This window comes from Grus americana, chromosome 8, assembly GCF_028858705.1.
Source record: "Grus americana isolate bGruAme1 chromosome 8, bGruAme1.mat, whole genome shotgun sequence".
Taxonomy (NCBI): Eukaryota; Metazoa; Chordata; class Aves; order Gruiformes; family Gruidae; genus Grus; species Grus americana.
The window spans coordinates 12,829,962-12,857,102 of record NC_072859.1 but is presented as its reverse complement, the minus strand read 5'-3'; the positions used below and the strand labels follow the sequence as shown (position 1 = coordinate 12,857,102).

The following is a 27,141-nucleotide window of genomic DNA, read 5'->3' as shown; positions in this document are numbered from 1 at the left end:
GACAAATAACTGCCTTTATTTCTACAAAAGTAGAACGAGAATGTGCAGGAATAAAAGACACGTTAGGTGCTATATAGGGGGTGGCTGGTCCTTTCCTGTCCGTACATTATCTTAATTTTTCAAGAATTTTTCTGTCCCTGGATGTTTGGGTTTGTGTGAAATTCTGTACAACTAAACCTATGTGGGCAAGGAAATCATATTAGATGTCTACAGATAACTACTCTATTTTTAAACATCACTGATAAGGGTTTTGGTGTTGGCTTTTAAGGAGAAGGCTGGGTTCTTTTGTTTCCTTAAGGGTTGGAGTGATACTTATTTTACTTTATTAACAGATACTTTTACACGGTTAATGCTTTAAGTAGTAGAATGAGGCGATATAACTAGTTAGTGTACCTACTCCTAGTCTATAGGTGATGAAAAACAGTCACTCATACTATTTGGCTTCATGATTTAGGTTGGTTACATTAAAATCAAAATTTCATGAAGACTCATGATTTCTCTATATAATTGTGCTCTGCATCGGCAGATTGGAATAAAGTGCCAAAAACTATTCTGTAGAAGAATGTCAACTCTTCTTCCATTTTTGCCTTTATTTCATTAAATGGTCGATCACCCCTCTAATCTAATGGAAGAATTAGTATTTTTCTGTGTAGCAAAACAAAATCTGATCATACTATGTCTAGAAAAGCCTAGGATTGAAAGATTAAGAAAGAAAGAATGTACCATTTCCGCAAAAATCTTCCTAATTAACTTAAATTTCAATATTGAGAAAAGTAAATGTCTGACAGCTTTTACAACCACATTAAAAGTGTGCACTAAATATCAGAACAGAGTAGGTGACTTTTGCAAGACCAGGAGACTAAAAAGCAAAGTTCTAATTAAAGTGGCATGCCAAATTAACTATCTCCATAAAGCAAAAAATTTTGTTCTGAAAACCTAGTAGATGCTGAAGAGAGAATCAAATTCCCTGAAAAGTTAAAAAGTTAAAAGTTATAAATCATAAGAGTTATGATTTATTATGATTCACATCAGAAATTACAAGTAAACTGAAATGCCACTTGATTTTCTTTCTTTCAATGAGTGAATGAAAATAGGACAACTACAGAAAATTAATATAATCCTTTCTCACATTGTTCTAGAAAGTAAAGTTAATTTGGTATTGTCATTCAATTTCACAGCAGCTCAAAGACTTTGGCAGCAGAAAATGATACAACTCTGTTAAAGTCTACAGTGGTTCAACTCATGTTTTTTAGAAATATTTTTCCCACTTATTCTGTCAATTATATCTGTTAAAGACCAGCTGTTTTGAATAAGAAGGTGATGCCTTTTCAAATGATGGCCTCATTAAAAAAAAAAAACCAGATAGTCACACGTATAGTATAGTGCAAAATATTGAGTTGAAACCCAAAGGCTCCTTAAAATCAGCTACAAACTGCCGAAGTCCATTGCGTTCACTAGCTTCAGCCCCGTGCTTGTTAAAATACAGCAAATGTGACACTGAGTAGTTGCACAACTGAAAAAAAAAAAAAAAAAAAAAAAAGGAAAGTGCCCCTCCCTCTCTTCGGCTTACTTAACTGGCTTGCTTTCAACAACCGTTTTTCTTGCACTCAGATTAAGTGCGAAGAGGTCAAAAAACCAGCTGTGTGGCAGCTCTCGCTGAGGGTTGTGAAGTGAACTCAAGGTCCAACTGCTGCCCCATGACTTCTTTGTTTCCTCTACTAAACAAAACTGCAGCCTAAAGTTTACCAACTTCTTCCCAAATTCAGCCAGCAGGGTTCACACAGCCTAGCTATATAGTTATTCTAACATCAACTTGGTAAAACCTAACAGGATAGCTTTAAAACTGAGCAGCATGACTCACAGATGGGTTGTTATTCATGGAAATTTTGCTTTAAAAAAAAAAACCCAACAACCCACCCCACACTCATGGGGACATGCTAACACTTTAAAAGAAAATTGCCAAATCCATTAAATGAAAGTGTCATCCAGAGTCAATCTAGGTAGGCTAGCAGAATTGTGGAAATCTATTAGAGGAATCTGAGTATTGAGAGCTTTTTTGATCCGTTCAGCCTAATACGAATCTTGCCAGTTCTCACCAGCACAGTTTGTAACATTAAATGGCTGATATTTACTGTAGCAGAGATGCACTTTCTCATCCCCTTGACTAAAATGAGAGCATCCCACACTCATTTCTCTTGCTCTTCCATATACTGCCTAAAAGATCTTCTTAAAGGAGATGTTTTATTTTGTATGTGGACTGAAGGTAACGAGGATGTACCATAAGTCTTGTATCCTGTAAAGCCTGAAACGATTGAGCTAATGCTCTTGCAGACTAGTAAGTTGGTGGACAGTATAGATACATTCTAGCTGACCTAAGAAAGGAAAGAAATCAAATTGGCCCTGCTCAGTGAGTAATAACCAAAACAAATACAAAGTAAAGCAAAGCAGGGCACATCCTCTCAACAATTAAAGCCTCAATGCTGAGAGGAGTCAAGGGATAAGGAAAGCACAAGAGACGACAAGAGGACGAGAAAAGCAAAGGGAGATCGCAAGTTAAAGGGAGAAGAAAGGAGGGGACAGAAATTCACAGCATAGCAGGGAGACAAGGGACAGAAGTCCTGGGACGCAGTGAAAGGAAACAGAAATGAAAGGAATAAACAGGAATTGGGAGATAGGACAGAGTAAATGAAATGCACAGACACACACTGGTTTCTTACAATCATCTGTCCTAAATTATCTTCACTTTAATTAGCAGAGAAAGAAAGTCTCCAAAGTTATAGAAATGCTACGGAACAGAGGCAAGCAAGTAAACAAAAGCTCACAAACACAGCAAATGAAAGTAACACAGCCAGCTTCATCACCACAAAGACTACACTGGACTCTATGTTCTTTCACAGCAGTTTTCATATTGTTAAAATCCCCATTAATTTTTATTTTCCTCTTATTATCTGTTACAGTACAAAGATACAGCCATTGTCTGCAGAACTGCAAATCTAATATTTGCTCTTTGACAGAAACATTATATACTTTCCAGAGTCCAGCCATGTGGTAGTTTTTATCATTAACATTGAACTTGTACATGTCCTAAAAACCATGCTAACTTCCACTTAAGTTGTAATAGGTTAAGTAAAGGATACCACATGATTGTAAATCTTCTCAGTTTATTTCTAAACTTCAAAACTTAACTGCTATTTACATTGACCAGTAGTTCATTAACTTTCAGAAGCTTAGAGGCCCATAACAAACCTTTAAGGTTAAAAGGCAGGCATAAAAATAATTACGATACAGTAAATCTAGTGGTTTGTTTAAGAAATGTATGTGGTATTACCGAGATGCTACTTCATATGGTTGCACTGCAAGACTGATTTATTTAAATCCCTTTTTAAGGATTAGAAATTGTCACAGATACTATTAACACTTGTAGCTGCGTGTATGCAAATGTTCGAAAAAACTAGGCAGGATGCAGTTTAATCTCTCACCAGCATGCCTAATAGATTTTTGATATGAGGGAAATTTTAAGTTTGGCAGCAAGACAAACTTGCTAGACATGTTTATAAACCTCCTGGCAGATCTGAATCTGCTTAGCTTCAAAAAAATCCTAGCTAAAAGCATTACCATATTAATTGGTTATATGTCAAAAATGGAAAATGAAGATGTTCAAAGTACTTGTCCTTTTAATATTTATATGACAAAATAATATACAAAAATTTACAATACTCACAGTTGCCACCTGCTCTGTTACTCCTTTGTCCCACCGAGTTTTCAGATTCTTTGTATGGAAATTGAAGAGTAGTATCCAAACTTCGGAAGCCTTCTTTGAGAGAGTGGTGCTTATAGTATTCTACAAGTTCCTTTCAAAAACCAAAAATATTATGTCATTGGAAATTGAAATCACATCCTTTTCAACATTTTGGTGTACAGGCAATGACAGTTTTATCATACAAATAATCTTATTATAACATTATTTTATAATACAACATCCCACAGTATATCTTTATTTTCAAAAAATCAAGTACCTAAATACTGACTGCTTTTACACTGCCACTTAACTGAGTTTTGGGGGATTTTTGGTTTTGCCGGTTTCTGGGTTTTTTTTAAAGTAAAACCTTATTGTCAGAGTCAACACTTACTGCTCCTTTGAGCCAGGCTGGCATGTATTTGCTTTTCTGAAGTCAGGCAGAAGGCAAGATCAGCTGCTTGATAAGTATCTAACGTCTCTGTTATGTATATAATGTCTTTGTTTTCTCAAATTTCTTTTGCAATGATGTGATGTTTATCCACACGTGCATTTGTAAGTACACAGATACAAAATAAAGCACAAGGCTCGTATATAAGTCAACAGCAACTTGATGAGCAGATACACGGACGACGTAAAACGTCAGGGCTTGCCATTAAAATTTGTGGCAATTTTTTTTTTGGGGGGTGGGGTGGGAGGTGCAGAATATGTCAGTGCACATTGCCTGAAAAATTCAACAGTTCCCATTTCCCTTGGACCCAATCAAAACATTTGTCTGTGTGTGTGTGTGTGTATATATCTAAACATACATACACGCACACATATACACACAGAGACGAATTTTTTATATACGCACACACACAGATAAAAAACTGGCTCAAATAGTTCATGTAACCAAGGAGATAAGTCACTTCAGTTTCTATTCTAAAGAAGGCAACACCCCTCTAAATACTGACAGCTCACATTACTCCTTTGCGAACTGCAGCCCCTGCCATTGTCTCTCACACTTGAATCAGCCCTAACAATGTCCATACCGCACAGTTTGCACACAGAGCCTAGAATAAGATTAAAAGTGACCAGACAATTCAAAGCAAACCTATTTCATTTGATTAATGATACTTCAACTATGGGATTTCACTCTTCAGAAATGCAAGCACAAAGCAGTGTATTTACTGTAAACCCTTCACTCCTACCAGTAACTCAACTTACTTACATTTCCAAAATCAAAGTTGACCAAGGCAAGCTTAGGTCAAAATAAGGAAATAGTACTGTGTTCAATCATTTCCTTCTAGTTAAAAAAAAAAAAAAAAAACACTTTAACAAAATTATTAGCCTCAACAGCCTATATCAGTTCAGTGATATATTAATTCCAGCCAAACAGAATGACTCTCAAATTATTTAGTCCAAGTGCATAAACCCTAAGTTCTTGATAATAGTCTGAAGATTATCTTCTGAACTGAACTCTGGAGCACTTCACTCCCCACACTGCGAGCTGTTGCATGTCTCTGAAACTGCTTTGAAAGCAGAGTCCAAAGCTAAGTAAAATCTACACCTGCTTTTAACAGTTCATAATCACAGACCTGCCAGGCACTCCAAGCAAGCAGACAGGCCAGGAGACAAGAACTGTTTGGGCTTTGTTGTCTGATATCAGCACAGCACGCAAGCTACCGTGTCAGCAACCAAATTTTCCATCACATATCATGACCAAGTACCCAGACATTCAAATTACCAAGGCAACAGAGAGGGTGGTTTGTAAGTAAGCAGCATTCAAAGTAGGATTTCTGGATAAATTGAAAAACAATTAGTATGAAAATTATGTTAACTTTTTGCACCATATAAGTCTGTAAGAATTACTCTGTTCAGTAAAGAGTGTAAGAATTTCAACTGGACAGATTTTATTTGTTGGCAAAATAAGTAAAATGGTTCCAAACTGCGAAAAAAAATTTACTTTGGGTCACAGATTCAGTTGCTTTTAAAAGCTTGGGTTTTAATACCATTCTTCCATGAAAACAGTCAACAAACAACTGGCCTCTAAAACATTCATTGCACAAATCACAGTAGCAAGCTTACAAACAGGTAAGTAAGGTAAGTAGCCCCTGCCAGCCCGGATGGGGCTCCTCGGGAGTCTGTCACATGGCCATGATTCTCAGCAGCAGCAGCAGAGCTGACCTTTCACTGCACCTTGGCCTGCTTTACACAGCACATTTTCATTACTCTTCTGAAAGTTTTTCAAATGTATTATGAAAACTAGGTACAAGAGCTGTTCTACTTTTGTTACCACCAAAGTAGCACAGAACACTGTGTCACGAGATCGTTACTTTAGGTTTCCATGGCTGCTGGCTTTGTCTCTCTTCTGCTCCCAGTTCTATTTGGACTACTTTTGTTCCTCTCTGCTTCCAGACACTGTTACTTTTTTTCCCTGTTACATCTGCTCAGAACAAAGCAGGTGTTGCACAGCATATACAAACAGTACTTACACTATCACTTGTCTATTTCACTCTCAAGGGTAGATGTCTTAATACCCTAAAACTGAGTTATGAAATGAGTTTTTCCTAAATTTAATTTGGTAGCGATGAGACCTTTACACTAGTAATTTCTTTTGTCCTCTCAATTCTTTGACACAAGGCATATTCTTTTTGTTTCTTTTTTACCCAGTTTGTGTGCTGTACTTGTATCTCTGATCATTCAGCTCTATTTTGAAACCTGCATCAGTGCATTAAACTGCACCGTTGCCGTAAGAAGATACTGGCAGCATGCGACTCCAGCTCACATGCTTTGTCAAGATCCTGTGAGTACTCCTATGTTCTCATCAGTTTCCAGTGAATCATTTGTAGCGTTTGCAGACGACATAGCCACCTCCTCCATGTATTTGAGGAATGCCATGATTTCTGTTGCTACCAAAGATAAGATCTCAGGGTCCTCAGTCCTAACGCTAAACACTTGACTGTTTTTTTAAGTGTCAAATGAAGGCATTAAATTGCAGAAACAGCTTGGTGCACTCTTCATCAGGAAATGTATGTTCTTTCCATTTCAAATAGGGTCAGGCCAGGCATAGATTTCTGCTTGATTTTTTAACATCTGTAGGATGCTCTTGCTTTACAGAGTATCAGTGGTTAAATTAAAATAATTTCTATGGCTTCCTGGTTTTAAAGCTTCTCTCTCTACCCTGGTTTTGCACTGTCCTTCATTTTTATTTATTGTTTTAGAGTACTTGGATATGCATGCAGGAAGGCTGCAACACAAGTTTTAATCCAATTGCTTGCACCAAGTATAACATAACAAACGAGCTTCCTTTAACAATGCATCACAAAATGCTTAAGCAGTAAAATGTTACAAATGTACTAAGGTAATTTATTTAGACACCTTGTATTTATAAGTCTTGTCTGAGCGAAATGAGCTATCAAGAAATTCTTTCACATTAAAGTTCAAAAAAAGGAATTTCTTCCCAGTACAAGATGACTCAGATGTAACATTGAAAACTCACTGATCTGGGCAGTTATAACACCAAACTCTTATTTCTGGAAATGAACTATATGCCTATAGAGTGAAAGTTAATGACAGCGCCTATGTTTTGTGTGTTATTACTATAGTTCACTAGTCAGTGGTTTGCTGCCACAAAGTTTGAAGTAGCCACACAGCTGCTTTAATTTAGACTACTCGATATTGACTCCAGATTACTATTATTCCAACAAGGATTTCTGAGCTATTAGCAGTTTAGAGAGCCCCATTCTCTAGCTGCACTTTGCCTGGTGCATCAGGAAGACCAGCCTCTCCTGAGTTTTTCTGGACTGACACAGCTCCACCTTACTATCCTTCTCCCTCTGAACTTACATATCAATAGGCATCATTATGGTCAGCAGCACACGTGTGCTGGGAAGGCTTCACCTGCTACTTTTAGGGATCATTACTATATAGAGAAAGATTTCCAAACACATCATTCTCCTTTCAAGATTCAGCCTAACTCCATAGTGGGCTGATGCATGGGATTCAAATTCTTCCTCTCTTACATATCACTGCAAGGGAAACAGCGCAATCTTAAATATAAATATGCAGTTTTAAGCACATAGCACCACAACTTAGAGCATAAGTTGTATATATAAAAAATTGTCCTGTTACCAAGTCTGGACACAATTCAAATCTCTCACAGTATTCTGTAATTTCACAAACCAAAGTAGCTCTCCCTAAGAGCTAAGCTAAAAAGAAAGTCGCACATTGTTAAAAACCTAATCAATGCTTACCATTAAATTTTTAAATTTTCTGTTTTCTGCAATATGAAAAAAGCCATCTCTTGTTAAAATCTTGATGTGTTTCACTTCATTATTGTACCTGTGGGCAACGAATAACTTATGAATATAAAAGTAGTTTTAATCAGATGCAATCAATAATTACCTGAGGACATGCCCCAATAACACCACGCAAATAAATTCTTAAGACACAATGTACATCTATGCCAAAACAAAGTTGACATCTAATTAACTAAGTGTATTTATTATGGTACAGCTGAAGAGGTGGTCTGTATTCAGAAAAAAGTAACAACTAACTGCTCATTCTAATTGGGAATTCCCAATATTTCTTACTTATATATTTATGGTGATAAACAACATGAAAGCAAACAAGGCCCTCAATAATTTACATCCACAGAATTTATGAACCCACATTTTACTGAAATGGCTGAGATGCAAAGAGCTTTGACAAGTTCTCACTGAAGTCAATGAAACATTCTTATTCACTTCAGAAAAGCAGACCACGTTACACTCCAAACACTTGCTTACTCTTACTCAACATATTAGACCATCATCTTTGTAGACCTGTTTGCTACACCTGCATTATAAAACCATTGCTATCCTCCTACCACAAATCCTGGGTATTTTTGTCAGCAACTTCAGTTTTCCTATATTGACTCTCTTAAAGGCTGCGTATGATTATATAGATTGAAACTGATTGAATATTCTTATTTCCCTTATTTATTTCAAATATTATCTAGACATAAATGAGAACAGGAAAACTTTCTGTAGGAGATCTTATTCCACTTACTTAATACTAATGGCATATTCTCCTGATTCTTTGGTCCTGTGCCGCACCAGGTAAGTGCTATTTACTCTGTTAATAAGTTCACTCTCAGCTTGCAGTCTTTCCATTGCTCCTGCAAACCTGTAACAGAGAATAGAAAAAAGTTGCCTATGATTTTTTCAAAGCTACGAAGAAAGGTCTATCAAATATGTAATGCTGAGTCCTGATATTCTGCATAGGAGATCCAATCACATCAGTTGCAACTGAATACCACTTCCAGATCTTTTAATGCAGAATAAAGCATGAAATAATTCTGCTCTGGGAAGGGGGGAGGGCAGAAATTCTTAATTAGAAAAGTACTTGTGCACGTGTTGAATACAATGCCTGTTAAGGAAAGTACCCGAGCCTGAGCATTAGCTGAATGACTACAGGCTTGAACAGCTCATATAACCAAATATTTTTCTGAATCACCTGTTAGAAGTGCAACAAAAGTATAAAAGGTAAACCAAACGTCCACAAGCAGAAGACAAAAAAAAAATCAGTTTAATATGTCCAAATGTAAAAGAGCTGATGCCAAGAGTTGAAAGCTAAGACAAATAAGTCACGGATTCTGCAGCCTGACTGCATAAGCAGATTTATGCCCTTGCTCTGCCTTGCTGGTTTGGGTGGGACTTCATGAGACGCTGTCAGCAGACATTTATTTGCGAAATTAGAGGTTAAACTGTTAATTGGGGAAAGTGACCTAGCTTCCAGGGAAATTATGCTTATTTTACCATTTTAGAAAGAGTCTAAAGGCAGTCAACACCACAGACCACTATTGTGTAAAATTTCAAACTAATACATCACTACCAATTAGAAGGAGCTTTAAATAAAAAACAGTTTTTTATGAACCACACCAGGGAACATGCATTTTGAAGCTCATCACAAAATACATGACTTTTTATAGCAAGTTTCAGCCTAAAGTTGGTTTTTCAGTTAAGTATTACAAATCCTTAGAAGATAAAGACTGATCCCAATGATACGCTTTCTTCTAACAAAATTATAAATAGAGTAAATTTTAGAATTTAATTTAAAATACCAATTTTAAATATTAAACATTCTATTTGGCTTGTTATGAAAAATCAATATTTGTTTAGATCTGATTCTGATTGCACTTTTGGCAAACTAGAGGAAATCAGAACTCCCATCTACATGACAAAGCATAAAACCAGTGAAAGAACCCAAATGATGCTTATTCTGTTCTCTCAGAATCACCATGTCTTTTCAGGAAGCAAGCTGAATTCCAGTAAAGAGTGCACACACTACATAAGCCCCACACCAGCAGTGGTTGTGGTTTTGATGCATTGTCCTTTTATATCTCTACAGTCTTTAAAAAAAAAAATATGCAGAATTATACATGGGACAAGATGTATTTAACATTATTCCTTCTCTTTATTCACTTAACATGTAAGATCTACTTGTGAACTTCATATTATACTCATCTCTTATTATTCTATTTCAGACCTCTGGGACTAAGGCTGCACAGCTACAGGCTTGTAAACAAAATGTCAAAATCATTAAGCACTTTATTACATCAGGAATGCTTTTAGGGAATGCATGGTGTTGCTTTCCCAAACCATTACATAATGTCTTCTTCAGAAGCCTAGAAAGGTTAAACCAATATAAATTAAACTGTAATAAACACACTTGTCTTTACAACTGCTTCTTTCAAAGAGATTCTTGTAAGACTAGACAGGGACTCACCACAGCTGTGAAGAGTAGTCTACTGGTTTAGGAACCTAGGACATGAAAAGATACAAGAGAATAAGGATCAAGATTTTTTTCTAATGAACACAAAATAGATAGCATTGATCTAACTGTCAATATCCAGATGAAACAAGTTAAAAGAAACAGATGATCTAATTAGCCTGCAAGTCTATTTTCTTTTCAAGGAGGTTATAATGAAGGACAAATATTCCATACCATTCTGGAAGTACTACAGAATATTTTAACTCTTTGCTGCTGTGACCGATGTTTTACTTAATAGAACTTTTAGAAGTTTTTCTGACAGTGCCTACATTCAACTCTCATACATAAAATAGTCCAATGCTACATATTGTTGAAAAGTATATTTAAAATGTGCAACAAATTTACAGTAACATATAAAGTTCACTTCATGGATGGCCTTAGAAAGACTGTCTACTAGGAAATAAGAGTATATAATCTTCTGATAGATCGTATTGTATGACATCACGCATACCTTTCTATTTGACTTGGTTAGCTCTTGTACTAGATTTTAATAAGCATGGAATTTGATTCTCAAATTCAGTTTTGAAAGTAAGCAAACTACAATCACTTTGCAAAATGGATGCTATATGTATACATAAACATATGCATAGATAATGTCTACACATGCACAAGATGCACAGTATAGCAATCCCCATGAAAATCAGCATTTCATCTTGACCATCTCCCACTGGTGCATGATACTTCGGTATTACCCTACTCTTTGAAAACAACATGTGAAACTTGCCAAGTGCTGAAAAATTGATTTTAGTGGAAGCTAAACATACATCTTACAGACTTATAACCTAATGTCATATATTCTTAGATAAGCAAATGAATTTTTTTTTCCTTCCAGTAAAACCAAAGAATGTTTTCTTATTTTCTGCAATCTAATGGGGCAAAAATTACAGTAACATTCTCCTTACATTTTTTTAATTTATGATATATGGAATGGCTTCAACAGAGAGTTTCATACACAGATCAGCTGAGGAATATATTGTTATACAGGCCTACAAACTTAGACTAATTGAAATTGAAATCAATTACAACTCCCACTAACTTAACCTCAGGTATCAACTGAGGTCTCTACCAAGTCTCTAGACAGGACCTTGAAATAAACTCCAGTGATGGGACAAAAAACACACACTCCCCCCCAAAAAAACCAAAACAAACAAAACCCCACACAACAACAACAACAAAAACCCCCAACATAAAAACCCCATCTCCCTGCATATTTAATTACAGTATTCTGCAGCTGAAGTTGCAAGAGTCAAGAAATGCAAAATTTGCGTTAACCTGTCCAAAATGCTATTGTATACTCTAGCAGTATTGCTGAGGCAGTAACATGCAGCTTTTAAATGGAAAAAAGCAGAATAGGAAGCTATGAAGACATTATTGAACCAGGATATTGTAAACTAGATGACAGCAAATGGTCTGAGTTGAGGGAATATACAGAGGAATATGATATTTAGAGCCACTTATGTTATTAACATATTATCTTGCAACCTCCTCAAAAAAGCAGTTACTGGAATGCAAAATTACTGAAACAAGTAAGAATTGTTACAATTTCACCATTTTAAGGCTCTCATCTTCATGCTAAGAAGCCTCAACACTAGAGTTACAAATGCATTTACTTAACGCTTCACTTAAAACACTGGCTAAGTATTTTCTTAGATAACTTCAGAACATCTTTTTTTGTATTGAGAAAGATTTCAAAAAACTTCGATTAGGAATTAAATTAGTATCTCTCCTAACTTCTCTTTTTCTACATAAGTAAACAAAGCTGCTCAGATTTTTGTGATAGGATATAGTTTTGGCTAACTTTAAATTTACTTAAGATGTAACTTCTGTTCCTGCACTGGTAAGATTCATTTCCATGATCTAAAATTTGCAGAGTTCACAAAGCTCTGCTTACTGCCTTTGACATAATGGTCACTCAAACTAAACACATAACCGCTTACTAGAATGCCTCTCAACCCAAGATTTTTATGATAAAAATCTGAATTTTACAGGACAGCCCAAAACTTACATTTTTTTCTAAGTAACACAGCAGACACTAGCGCGGAATACATTAAAGTTCTCTGATAAAACCACAGTCACATGTTCAGCTTGCACAACAGCATATCTATCCAGGTGTTAAAACCGTCATTAAGTCAGTTTAGTTCTCAAGAGAGAAAAAGAAAATATGCATTACAGTCAAATAGTACAGACAAAGGGCTCTCAAACAGTAGCATTTGTAGTGCTGGTGGTATGCAAACCCCTCTGAAGCATAGGGGTCCGAACGCAGCCAGGTACTGCCACTGGCAGCAGCAGTGGCACTTCATACCCCTATAGCTCCTGATGGTATAACGCAGGCACCTCTGCTTCTAATGCAGAGACTTGGAAAACAGTCAACATTATGAATATGCTGACAAAGAATTCCTATGAGAAATGTTTTAGCGAAGTGATCAAATGAGACATGTCAAGGCCAACTAGGCACTTACAGAGTCTTTACATGCTGCGAGATATTTCAATAATACATTTCACCTACAGAAAAATTGCACCTTTAATGATTTGTATTATCCCCCATAGGGCTAATTAAATAACATGCATTCCTTCAGCAGCAGAAGAAAGAATAGTTTAAGTCAACATTCTTAATTTGTCAAGTAGTCCTACTATGTTGGAAAGGATATAAAAATTCAAAGACAGTTTAAGTCCATCCTTCAGAGCAGCTAAACCACTCAGATGAGTATTTCTTTTCATTAATTTTGAATGGACAGATATACATATATAACAAATGTTGTTCGTTGTCACGAAGTACAGTAAAATCAAATGTTATTCCAGAAGCTCTTGGCTCATACTGTGCTATGCACTTACTGCCTCTACAGAAATGAGAAAACTGGAAGAAAGCTAGGAAGAACCAGATATTACTCATATGGTACAGAAAATGTCTGCTGACATATACTACTTATTGCAAAGAGGAAAAAACTGTTTATAGGTACATCTGTGAGAAGTCTGGAATATAGATATTCTGGAGCTCAGCAGTTTTTCATTCAATACTCATTTCTAAAGTCTTTTGATGTATGTATTTTATGCTGTTTCTGGGCATTTTTGTATCAGCTGGTTGTAAAGACTGTTAGACTTAATAGTAACAGTAAAAGTTACAGCATGTTTAAAACCTGATTGATGTTTCAGTATCTTTAACTGCATCATTTATCATAATAAGATGTTTGTATTTCACCCTTCCAAGTTAACAGTGGTGAAGCATCAATTTATCTTTTTGTTCTGATCATGACACCAGTTGGTAACGTCATGAATAATATTTATTCATTCTGTAAAACTCTATTATTTTCAATACTCCTCTAAATAGTATATTTCTACTAAATTTAGCAGAAAGCTTTATCACTAGAAAGCAATCTTCTTAACACCCCGGTAGTGATTTTCCTTACTTTACATATCTGCTTTCTCTGCTTCAAAGTATAGTGGTGGTTCCTAAAACGTTGCTACAGTTGCTGTCAATGATACTGTACAATGACTGACTGGGTGGCTCCAAGGACCTAAAACCAGTAACAAATACACAGCAGGTACTGCCCACGTTCAGGACAGCGACACCGTGGCATGGGAAATCCACACCTTTTACAATAAGCAAGGAGTGGAGGAAAGAAAGTTCACATAACATTTTCATCTTTATTCCAGACCTGTTCTCTCACCCAGTCTAACATACCTTGCACCTACAAATATTCTGTGCATCTCTCTCCAAACAAAATTCAGAAAATACAAGGTACTAAAGATCTCTCGAGATACACTAATGTATTTATATTCTTTAGGATCACATGTATATTTGTTTTAGAAACTAAGGCTCAATATAAGCCTTAAAGGCATATCAAGACGCAGCCACTAACAGCTTAATCCACATACTTATAAACCATTTAAGTGGCATATCTTGATTGCTGTAATGCAAGCAATTCTATTAAGAAGTCGAACTGTTGTAAATCAAGTTAAAAGACGTTAAAGCTGTCAAAGCAAACTAAGGAACATGATTCATCACTGGATTTTGGTGTTTACAACAATTTATCTCAACAAAGAGACATATAGTAATCTGATGCAGTGTTACAGAGGGCAGAGAATGAAGGAGCAAGCATATAGTATATTAATGCATCATCACATCTGTATATGAAACTCTTGAGTACATATTATAAAATACATTTTCTTATTGTTGTCTTGAACTTTTCTAGATTGAGAGCATCCTTGTGTGAAATGAAGGCAGGTAAGAACCTAAAGAGAGGAGAAAATTTATCGAGCAGTCTGAATTCAAAGTTTTATATTAGTTTTACGCATTTTTAAACTCACTACTTACACTGTAATCCCTCTCTCTAACCCAAAGTGACTGGGGAATAGATTAGAACCACAGCATTCTCACCTTACTGCTGGGGAAGAAAGAAAGTGCACTTTCACATAAAATGTGTTTGTCTATGCTCTGGAAACTCTTAAAACGGTTCAATTTATTAATATTCCCAAAAGTTAAATCTGCTTCTCAAACATGTTTTCTTGACATGTCATGTCCTATTTACATCTGATAACCAAAAGTATTAGAATGCTGTATTTTAAGCAATATTGAACAAACCACGAAAACGCAAAGGAACTAGAAAAACAACAGTAGGATTTTTGTAAGGTAAGATTAATAAAGCAATGGTATGAACTAGGCAGTTTTTCTGTAAGATGACAAATAGAATTAAACAATTGTACTTACACATGGGCTAGGCTTTACTGCATCACTTGGGAAGAATCCAAGCTCTCCTGTTGTTAGATTTCTGCCCTAGAAAAAAAAACCACATAATTTTCCATTTTTGAGACATAATGGTGATTAATAGTAAATAATAATATATGCACGGGGATTTAGGACAATAAGAGTATATCAAAGTGTCTTTAAAATGCTGTTCTAATAAAGCGTTACTCAATAGTCGTGTGGTTGTTGGGGGGGGGGGGGCAGTATTTATATAATTCAGTAATAATTATAGCTGATACACCCCAGAGTTCCGAGAGATAAGATGTAAGAAGGGGGCTCAGAGCCTACGTTGCAATTCCTAGTTCTGTCATTGTCTGCCAGGGTCTGATATCTTCATTAACATTAACTGTCTCCTTTCAAGTTACTTCCTCCTCAGCTGGCATCACTCTAGTGAGATCTGCCACACTACAGATCCCCAAAACTAACTAACTAACATTACAGATCCCCAAAATGACCACACCACCATGCAGTGGCAGTTGCAGCACCTGAGAAATCGTGCTCATACCCATGGAAACTTACAACTAATAATCCATCAGCCAATTCAGATACAAAGTTCTCTAGTTAAGGTTTCCATAAGTGATGCAAGTCATTGGAAATCAGGTGGGCATGAGAATACTAACAAACTTAAAGATTAGCTCTCTACAATATCTTCATAACACATTGCAGATGTGCCCAGGCAACTAGGAGACTAGCTGCAGAAATGCACCCAGCATGGCCTAAACTGAGCCTTTTACGCAACACAACCGCTGCCCCAGAGTGGCAGGGCCACCAATTTTCTCTGGGCTTCTATGGGCCAAAAGTGACTACATCACCACAAAGCCATGCCTCAGCAGCTCACAATTCACCACCAAGCTCTCCTGAAGAACATCTCCTCAACCAGACAGAACAGCAAAATATAAACACGTTTCTAGTCCTAGTAAACATTTGGCTGCGACCATGCTGACCACATTTTTCAGAGTAGAACAGAGCACATAGCTAAAATTTCTAAACACAGATACATAAAATGAAGGTATCAAAAATGTGTATTTTGGCAAACAAGTGTTTTCATTTAACAGATTTTTAAAAGCACATAAATGACTAATGGCCATTAAATTTAATATATTGACTGTAAATATAATATACAATCAGGATTTGGCAATGAGAGTAAGAATGAGTACTTTACAAGCATTGTAATCTTGAAAATTACATTTACTTTTTATTTCTGATAGCATACCTGTAACACAAAAAATTATAAGGGGGAAAAATTATTCAGAAACAGACATGGAATTCCTTTGGGGCTTTAGCACACTTTGTTTCTGTAACACGAAATGTGTAATTGTACCCTAATACCACCACACAAAGCGGAATTCAGCAATTTCAAACAGGGTGGAGCTGAATGTAAAAGCAAGAATTAACAAGGATTTATGAAAAAATGAAAACATGCTTTGATTACGATACCCTAAGCACAATAAATGAGTGCCTTGTTTTTCTAGGGAGATCATTATGCAATTTATCACACACAGACAGCGACCCCAGTAACTGCCATCTTTACCAAATATACAGAGAAGTGCAGAGGAGGCAGAGGAGAGAGAAAAGCAGTCAAGCAGTATTTAAGCTGTCATACGCTGAACAGCAATGACATTAAACAAATAATTATGCGCAAACAAGTGACAATCTTGCAGATCTGAAGCTGTGTTCAGCAAAGCTTCCTTGCCCTCTTTTCCCACTACCTGCTTGAATACAGGTTACCCTTTGCATCTATGTATTCTATTTACTCACGAAACATGAATCCCTCTGAAGTTCAGACTTAATTTATAAGCAGAGCTCTGACAGTCTCCCACCTAAGCGATACTTATTTACAATACTGATCTTATCTGAATAGCAAGTGGTATCACAGTCAATAAGACCAGCCACTGAATAAAATGTATTAATGAGAAAAGGCATTTGAAGGAGCACAACTGAACATTAGTTTTATATGTGCCCACACACCATTGCTATTCACAAGAAATATGGGGCAGCCCCCTGTGTTACCTTCTGAAAGTGCAAAAAGGGACATAATTTCAAATGTTCGGTAGTGTTTCATAATGTTTATAGTACTTCCTCCTGCAACTCAGAAAAACACAGTCTGGGTACTTACAGGATTATCTCCTACTGTTTTTCCAGTAATGTATTTGCACACCCCCGAAATCTAGAATGAAAGCTAGCTTTGATATGCAGACATTTAAATGCTTCAATCTGCACTGAATTATACCACGCTAAACTGTTCTATGACCTCAAGTAAAAATAAAAAAATAAAAAATAAAGCCACATTACAGCCAGTGAAGAAACTGTAGCATGTGCAGAAAGACTAGACCATGGGACAGTACAACGTAGAGCCAGCATGACATTACCTGGTTTAGATACTGCTAGGAGCACACAGTGATAGGAACTGCAGCTCAAAAACTCAGCAGAGCAGCAAAGCTCATGAGATTAGCTGTGGTCCGTGCTGGTTAAATCACTGTCATCATGCAGACGTTAAAATGAATACATATTCAGAATAAGGAACTGAACTGCAATCCATAGGCTGTATTGTAACATATACGTGCACTTTCACTTTAAGTATTCTGTAGGTAACAAGTCAATGGCACTTGCAGCAAAAAAACGAAGCATCTGGAGGACACCAAACATTCATTGAAATGACGTGGTGAGAAACTACATCATCAGCAGACAGACTTATATGAGAATTACAGCATTAAGAAATACTCTCTGCCCAAGCAACGATCATACAATTTCCTTAGGTATCACCACTTGCTGGAAGATGCTGTTTCTGTGCAGCTGTGGGACACGAGATGCATCGATTTGTCACACAAAATATCTGCAAGTCCTGTGACCAGTACAGAACTTTGCTTTTGCATTTTGAGCAATACCATGAATGTAACAATCACTGAAACAACCCAGGAAAGGCTTTTTCTTCACATGAGATAACTGCAGATGGTTTTGTTTGTTAAATAAAAGCAAATCTTAAACAGAACAGAGATTGATTTATTACACATTACTGAAGGAAACAGCTCACTTTAAAATGCTCTGCCAATAATGAGCTCATATGAATAATCTGATAATGTCCTTAGGAGACTACGTTATTTTGCTTACCTTTAGAAATCCTAGCTAAATTCATCAAGGCTTCGTGTCATTCATACACAACACCATGACCTCGTCAGATGATTATTTCAAAATTTAAGCTCTATCCATCAACTGATTAACAACAACAGCAAAATTATTATGACACCATTATTATCACTTCTATTAATCATTTCTTTCTACTTTATGTTTCCTGCTTGCTAATTGCTTATTGTTTGATGAGTAAGCACTTCCCTTGAACAATGCCCTATAATGGCTTATGGTCATTATAAAAGCAGAAGCAAAGACTGGACAGAAGTAGCTTTAAAATTTGTATTTTGTATATATGATTGCATTGTAGTTCTAAATTATTATATAATCTATTAAAATATACGTTACATACAGGTGTGCATACGTATTCATATATAAAAGGGCCAATGAAGTCCTTCAGTCCATTTCTTTCAATGACAGTCTCAGCAAGACTAGAGGCTGATTCACGACTCTTGTACCTACTTTAATGAGGGAGACCTTCTGAAGTTGACGCCTTTGGTCTGAATTTCCAGACTGCTGCCTCCTACTTAGCTATGCAATGCCCATTAACTTCATTGGACATGAAAAGAACTAGAACTCCAGGATAGCTAAAATTTATAAATCATGTTCTTCACCTATTTTTGTTTACTGCAAAGTGTGGTGAAGACAGGAAGGAGACAGACAAAAAATTACAAACCAAAAGGAAAAAAAAGGCACTTTCAAAAGGCACTTTTACAGTGCTGCCTCCCCAATGTTTCAATTTTACATCATAAGTATATTTACAATATATTTAATGTCTTTTGGCTGTTTACAGCAGGACCACTAACTACTGAAGCATTAGAAAGTACATCTGTAACCACTGTTTCTTGATATGGGTTTAGTTTGCACCAAAGAAAAGCTGGTTTTGAAAAAGGAAAGAATCAGTCCAGGAAATATGTATTCTTTTGGCATACTTGAGAAACATGATTGCCTGAGGATGGCAGGTAATTGCAATGCAAACCTGTAAAACTAGAATTATGTTATATCTTATGGTAGGCAGTGCGGCACCCCGAAAGCCTACCCTCAGGTTAAGCAGGTACCAATTTACTCAAACCAAACTCAGAAGAGGAGAGAAATAGTCACATCTATAATAAAAATCTGACTACTTCAAAGCTGCACTAGTACAGCTGAAACAACTAGTAGTGCAGTTAAGGGGTCTGAAATTTCCATTTAAAACACCAAGTCTTCTCCTCTGTCCCCCAGTCCCTCTTTGTTTTCTTATTTCATTCTGCAAGTGACCTTAGCCGAGCACCAGCGTGGCTCATCCAGTCTTGCACCTTGAGTGAGCAAACAGAAGCCGTCATGCACAAGGGGATGCATGAGTATCAGCACAAGACCATCCTTCTCTTTATACACAGCCAGGTGTTTACCGAGGAGAGTAAAATAACTTGTGACAGTATCAACTCCCCTGTATTACACATTCTCTTTGAAAAAAAGCTTATGTTTGGGATGATACCAATGAAGAGGTAGAAAGGAAATTCGTGGAATTCAGAAATGTGTATTTTAGTCATCATATTGTCTCTGTGATTGCTCAATTTGCCTCTCGGAATAGCATTTGCTGTTTCATAAAGAAAAAACCCATACTTCTCCTGTTCTCCAGACTGCAGAACAGGTAGATTTATGTTTGGATATGGTCTTGAATTACTACAGAACTTATCACAATAATTGCTATCTGATCATTCAAACATTAACTTAGAATTTTAATGTCTATCAAAACACATTTGATCGCATTTAAGCAATAGCTTAAGCACTGCTTAGTAACTTGTGGTGTTTATTTGATGTACTGTAAAGAATAAAAAGTGATATTTAAACCACACATACTTATATCTATTACAAGCACTTGAATTTCTAAACTGAGCAATGATCGACTTAAAAATCCATTCTAACATTAGTCTTGCAGGTCAGCTGTAAATTACACTAAAATGTCTCTTGAATAAACCTTACAGATTTTAATACAAATTGTGTTTTGCAGGTTTTTTTCCTTAATATGCATTTTAAAATGCAGATGTCATTACAAGACTTATGAAAATCTGTATTAAGCAGTCTGTGACAAAACAGCTTGTGAGAAAAAAAAAAATTCCTGAATGATGCTAATGGGGATGACAATCGCCATTAAGATTCAAATCTATTAGTAAGGCTTCTGGGGAAAAAGCCTCACACGCTTTCCAGTTTCTGCTAGTTAAACACAGTGAGATTCCAGCTAAATTCTTTAGCATGAGAGGTACAAATAACATCTAAGACAAATTCCAGTAGATTGAGTTGACGGATGTATATGAAGATGGCAACAGAATCAGTCCCACAAGGTGCCAATAATTCTCACTTGTACTAAGCGTATTAGCCAGATGATTACCTTCTAGCCAGTCCCAGATCAAGAGCGTGCTTAAATGCTTCTCTGGATCAGAACTCAAAACCTTGCAGAACCAAATCCTACATATAAAACCATATAAGCCAAAATCTGCCAAACAACAATTGAAAAAAAAAAATATTTTTAGTGCTGTGAAAAATCTATAGTCTGCTAAAAAACAAGTTTGGGATTCTTGGGGGGGATGTTTGTGTGGAGGAGTGTTACAATTATTTACATATTTTTAAATGGTGGGTGTTGCAGTTATTTACATATTTTTAAATAGATAAAGCAATTCTATTGTTTATGACTTCCCCTGGTTAAATGTTGTACAGGTTGATGCAGTGGCAAAGGAACAGAGTTCACTGAATCAGTCCTGGAGAGTTTGGAGAAGACTCAACCCTAACTGAAGCCAGGGGGGGGAAAAAAAAAAAAAGTATGACCTAACTCATGTAACTGACCAAGTAGTTCCTATAATTACATACATTAATTTATTATAGCATCAAAGAAAAAAGAAAATCATGAAGACAAACAGAGGAATGACAATTCAAGACAAGGATAGATGTTTCCCAGCTGTTGTTCTATTAATATCCCAAAAGTTCTTCTATTTAGTTCTATTTCCATTTACCCAATTTTATCAGTAGCACATAGTATGAACAATCAAGAAAAGTGAGACATGCTTTACTATATTTATCTTTAAAGTGAATGCAAGACAACATTTGGAATCTGTTTACAGTTCTCAATTAAAAAAATTTCAGTAACAGTAGTAGTGATACTGAATTTTGCCATCAATAGAATATACTTTTCCCATGTACACCAGTCCCCATGTACACAAGTCCTTAACTGACTTGGGAGGTCATCAGGAAGTTTAGGTGTGGCTCTGTTTTACAGAACTATTTCTCTCTATAAATCTAATATTCGTAACTGGGTTTTGCCAATATATCTTTTAGCTCTGCTACATTAAGAGAAGCAGCGATTGAAAATTCCAGGACTTTGCTGTTTTTGTGCCAAACACTCTCTTTAACTCCTATAATTTCACTAGAAGAATTGCTACCAATGCCATGTTCTTGCAGATTTATTTACCGGGACTTTTAATCTAAAGTTGCAAGAATGAAGCTCTACACAGTATAGGAAGTACTGGCACTTTAAGAGTAAAAGTAGTTGTATTAGACATTTATTTTTAGTAAAACACAAAGATCATCAAACCATTCTTTTGCGGTTCAAAAAGGAAAAAAATTACAAGAGCAATATATCAGTAAGTATCTGGGACTAATGGAATACAGTCATTTGCTAAATGATACGATACCTGCCAAAATAAGCTATGTGCATCTCCTCTAATTAGCTCAATAGTGTCCCCAATCTGGATATGCAATGGTGGACCATCTTGTGTCGCTGGCTGTGGTATCCCATTGTAGTTTCGAATGACTTGCATTTTCGGTAAACCTAAGCAAACCAAACCAAAAAGAAACAAACAAAACATAAATCAGTATATGTTTTTAGTTAATGACAATTTATAAAATCTGAAGACCATAAAAGGAATCAAAGAGTCTTTAATAGGTACCTAAGGCAGTAAAGCAATGCATTAGTATTATACCATGTATAACCTAAGAGAAAAGAACTACTTTGAAAAAATATCTTTGTCCTCCTTTCTTGATTTCACATCTGTGGAGGCTCTTTCCTCTACATGTGCACCCCTGGCTCTGCATAAGGTTCAAATATTAAGGCTATCTTTGTAGTTCAAGGCAAAAATTGTGATGAACTAGTATTAAAGACACCAGTATGGATAACCTCATCAGCTTTAGATCAGTATTACCAAAAAGCCTACTGCTGATGTGAACATGTCCAAAAGACTAAGAATGACAATCCTTCTAGGCTTCTCATAAGACTTTTTTCTTGGTTTTTTGTTTTGTTTAGATTTTCAGGTTTTGACAATATTTTTGGATACGTGTAGCAAAGCCTGGAGCAATTTAAGGTTTCATTTTCAAGACAGGAACTCTAGCTGCACACTAGTCCTTCCACATCAATACTGGCTGCTTCTAGACAGCTGATCTGTGATTTTTTTATGGTGTGTTGTTTTTTTTTTTTAAAGGGAGCAATCCACTTCTTGAGACACAAAATATTTTCCCAAACATTAGTCTCTGCCTGTATAAAGAAGTAAATCACTGTATCAAACTACAGTTCAAGAACCCTCCACAAGCATGTATCAAATGAGGGGTGGGGGACAGGATTTCAGCTGGAAGAGAAAACTGTGGGTATTGTAACTCCATGTTCTTATAACTATAATGGCATTTAAAAAAAAAGCAAAATACTTAGAGCATTACGGACAGCCAGTGTATTGCACTAAAAGAGCGTGCTGTGATATTATAAGAATACTTGAAATCAAGTGAAGTACCACCCACTCCATAACAAACATAGTAAAGACTTAAAAGCTTTTAGAAAAGCATTTTTTTCCACTCTTTATACTGCCAAGGAAAGCATCATTTTAACAGATCTATTTTTAAGTACTCTCCCTCCATCTTTATTTAAAACTTTATATAATAATTTCCCCATTTTTAATTGCACATGGGATGTTAAAAATTGCTACAATTAAGTGGGCATATTCATTTATAATCTTAACCAGAAAGTTTTTGGTTAAGTAAGATTTTGTAACAACTTATATTAATAAATACAAATAAGAGTGAAAGCATGCAAGGTCAAGGTTGCTTGGCTGCCATATTTAACCAGTTTCTTGCTGGAGAGTCATGATTAACTTAATTCTAATAAAGCATCAGCAGGCCTACAAAAGATTTATTTCTGTTGCAAGATCACTACTGTAATTTAGTTGGCTAGAAACACAAATATTCATGATCTCCTCTAAATTGTATGGAACATGAAAGAGCTCACCTTCAATAATTACTACACTCTGTATTTAAGAATAAATACTAATCCAAAGTGCTGATGAAACATTAAGCAAAGTAATAGCAGCTCTTATGTTACTCAACCCAAATGACACCATAATTTTTACTATTTCTTCAAGTTATCTGGCATACTTAAAATGAGCACCTAATTATTAGTAAGCCATTATTCTACTTAGATAAATACTATACTTTGCTTTATTTCTCAATTGAAGGTTGTCATGCTTTCAAATACTGATTCAGCATCAACAAATGCTGCATTTACTGCATGGCAAATAGAAGCAATGCTGCATACAAGTTTCTACTCAACGCTGACAATTTTGTCCTAATGCAAGGCCATCACTATATAAATTATAAATGATAGCTCTGTGACAAACAAACTGTAAGCATGCACTCCACTCATCTTGGAGACATACTTGGAAGCTGAAACAAACGCACAAAAAATCATTCACATTATGAAACCTTCTATCAGGTGATTTAGTTCATCACACTTTCAGTGTGCAGATACAATATACTTCTAATCACCTTTGTATTCATCTCATCAGAAGACAATCAAGAAATATTCTCATGTACTTTTCAGCGCAAATTCTGGTTTTTTTTAAAGGCACTATACTTCTAATCATAAACACATGTAAAATGACTTCTATTTCACTGGTAATTATGATTATTAGCACCTCTGAAAACCAAGCCAAGAGAACATGGGGAAAAAAAATCATGCTGTGTCAATGAGCAGAATTATTCAAAAGGTAACACAGAATTAATCATGTTAAAACATATCACACCTAGAATACTTGTGTATAATTCAATATGCTTAATTCTGTAAAATCCTACAGCAATTTTCATTATAAAATTCCCTTGGCAGATACAATGTTGGAAGATTTGATCTAACACCTCTTGACATCACGAGAAATAAACCTATTCATTTAAACAGGCTTTGGAATTAGGTCTTAAACTTCATTGCTTTGCTTCAGATCCCTTCTTAAACTTCTTTGCCATAATGCCTACAGAAACTGTGACAACTACAGCGTTGACATGCTATGGCTGCTCTCTACAATGGTGACCAACAAAACTTCTACTGTAATTTTACTACCTAATTTCATCCAGTTGTTGTCTCTGGTCTACTTAGGAGTTCTTTGTGCTCACCATTTTCTTTGCTATGAATACACACTGCCTAGCACAATGTATATGCAGTATCACCAGACCTACATAAACCAGCATCCGGAATAAAAGGGATACATGGCTAGGATTCCCATGCATTGCAATAATGCAGAAGAGCATTGTGATTTCATTAATTATTGTATTACTTTCATTCACCCACTTTAGTAATGATACTGTGGGCTAGCTTCAAGGCCACTGATCAAAGATGCATGTATAAACAAGGGAAATAATGCTAAATTATTTAAGCATACCTTAGATTTGACTCAGATTCTGAAAAGTACTTTGTACCTCGCAGTATAACAACTGAAGGTAAGTTCACTCTCCAACAACAGGTGTGTCTGAGTCACAGAGAATACATTCGTTTCAATATCAGTAATACAAGACATGCATAGACAGCCTGTACTGATCATAGATATGAAAGCAGTGAATGTGCAACTAATGTGTTTTACTCACTGTATGAAAGTATCAAAAGGACCTGTCCCTGTTACATGATTTTAAATATTTTTTTTAAATCATTTTTCCAGGAACAAAAGACTAAATGAAATCTTTGAATCCATCAGAAACTAGCACATACTATCCTGGAATAGCTATTTGTCCATAGATAAAAGTTTTTCTCACAGAACGTCCCTTACGTCACCATTAAGCACAGAGAAAATAAATGGGGTACAGAAAAGTTAATAAATTGAGGTAGAGTCAAAAGAGCTCCGAACAGAATACTCAACTTTGTTTTCATCATATAATTACAGATTTGACAATAGTAGCTCAGAAACAGTTTAGCAGATTAACATTGAGATGCAGGTAATTGGACAGAATCTAGTCAGCCCTTCACCTCCTAACCCGCACAAAATAGACGGGTGGGATGGATCAAGTCCCAGCCATTATCATCACGGGAAACAGCTTATACAATATTTCAGCTGTTTAGCAAGCTTATCCTAAAACTTGTTCCTACTCTTCATTTTAGAACTTTATTCTCTGAGCATTTAGAATCTTCTACTTTCCAGGGTAAATTCGTTCGTGGCCAACTTAGATCCACCTAGAGGCAGCAATCTGAATAGTTCTCTTCCTCGTCTGCATTTATTTTCATAATGTAGTTAGAGAAGCAATCATACCCCTTTTAACCTTCATTTTGCTAGACTAAATGAGCCAAGTTCTTTTAGCCTCTTCTCATAACGGATCAATTCCTCTGAGGCAGTATAGCAATTGCTTTACAGAAGTTCAGACAGACAAAATCTAGAACGTTTTCCTTGCCTATCTTGAAATTTCATTCTTAACTGGCACATGGATTCATTACAAATACACTCACTAAGAATCCTGAGGATTTGCTGTAATATAATAATGCAGACAAGAAAGTGTGTGTTACAGAAACCTGAAATGTTTTAAATGTAATTATGGATTATTTGTGATAGAAACAGTATAGAAATACTATATGTTAATGACTAAAACGTGAAATATGATAAGCATTAGAGACACTGCCATTGCAATGTACATAGCTGCAGTACTGAGAGTATCTGACAACTGCAGAAAACTTCTGGAAATGTATCTGCCACAAAAATATTATTCATTAATATGTTTAAAAGCAGATAAAATGCCAACACAAAGGATAAGGTCGGTATTTCAGTCATGCATTATTGTAATAAATGGCAAAAAATCCCATTGGCTTCCATGAGGTCAGATTTCCATATGACTGAAAGCTTCTGTCAGGAAACTTCCTAATCTAAAGATACAAAACCAGCCTGGCAGTTTCCAATCCTGAAATCAAAAAGCAAACTGACCCAGTTACTCCACCAATAAACAGCTGAAATTTACTTCACTTGAAAACCAGGAGAAAAATTAGATTCCTAGAAAAGTCTTCACAGCCAAGCTCTGGGTCACAGACCTAACACAACTTGATGATCTAAATCAGAGCTCACGAGAAAAGCAGAAAGCATGCTAGAGTCAGGGTTTACAAAGTACTAATTTGGCTACATTACAGAAAAATAAAACCTTTCATAAACTATATCACATATTTGAGTATTTAATCTCATAGTTATGAGTCAAGGAAGAAGGTTACATTTTAGAATTAACATAGCACATAATAAGTTAGAATACCCATTATATATGAAATGATGAGAACATATAAGCTACTTGTATTCCTTACAGCAGCTCTGCATTTATGAATGGCACTGAATGACCCTCAGGGTTTCACATAGAGATTCAAAAATGGTATTTTTTGCTAACAACATGCATAATGCATGCCCTATGATGACCTCTATCTGTTCTAAATTGATTCCAGCATCTGTTATTTCCACACAATGCAGAACATGGTTTATGCTCTGGGCAGGGATCATTT

At 35.9% G+C, this 27,141-nt stretch overlaps 1 protein-coding gene across 3 annotated transcripts in view; it reads right to left on the bottom strand.

Moving 5' to 3' along the window:
- VAV3 (vav guanine nucleotide exchange factor 3) overlaps positions 1–27,141 on the bottom strand; it is a 210,471-nt gene that overhangs the window by 11,877 nt on the left and 171,453 nt on the right. For all 3 annotated transcript variants that reach the window (XM_054833521.1, XM_054833519.1, XM_054833520.1), the window contains 6 exons: positions 22,067–22,203; positions 15,240–15,305; positions 10,490–10,524; positions 8,771–8,887; positions 7,975–8,062; positions 3,722–3,851 (listed from right to left, as the gene is read on the bottom strand). In XM_054833521.1, the coding sequence (XP_054689496.1) occupies positions 3,722–3,851; positions 7,975–8,062; positions 8,771–8,887; positions 10,490–10,524; positions 15,240–15,305; positions 22,067–22,203 (573 nt within the window). The remainder of the gene's footprint in view (positions 1–3,721; positions 3,852–7,974; positions 8,063–8,770; positions 8,888–10,489; positions 10,525–15,239; positions 15,306–22,066; positions 22,204–27,141) is intronic.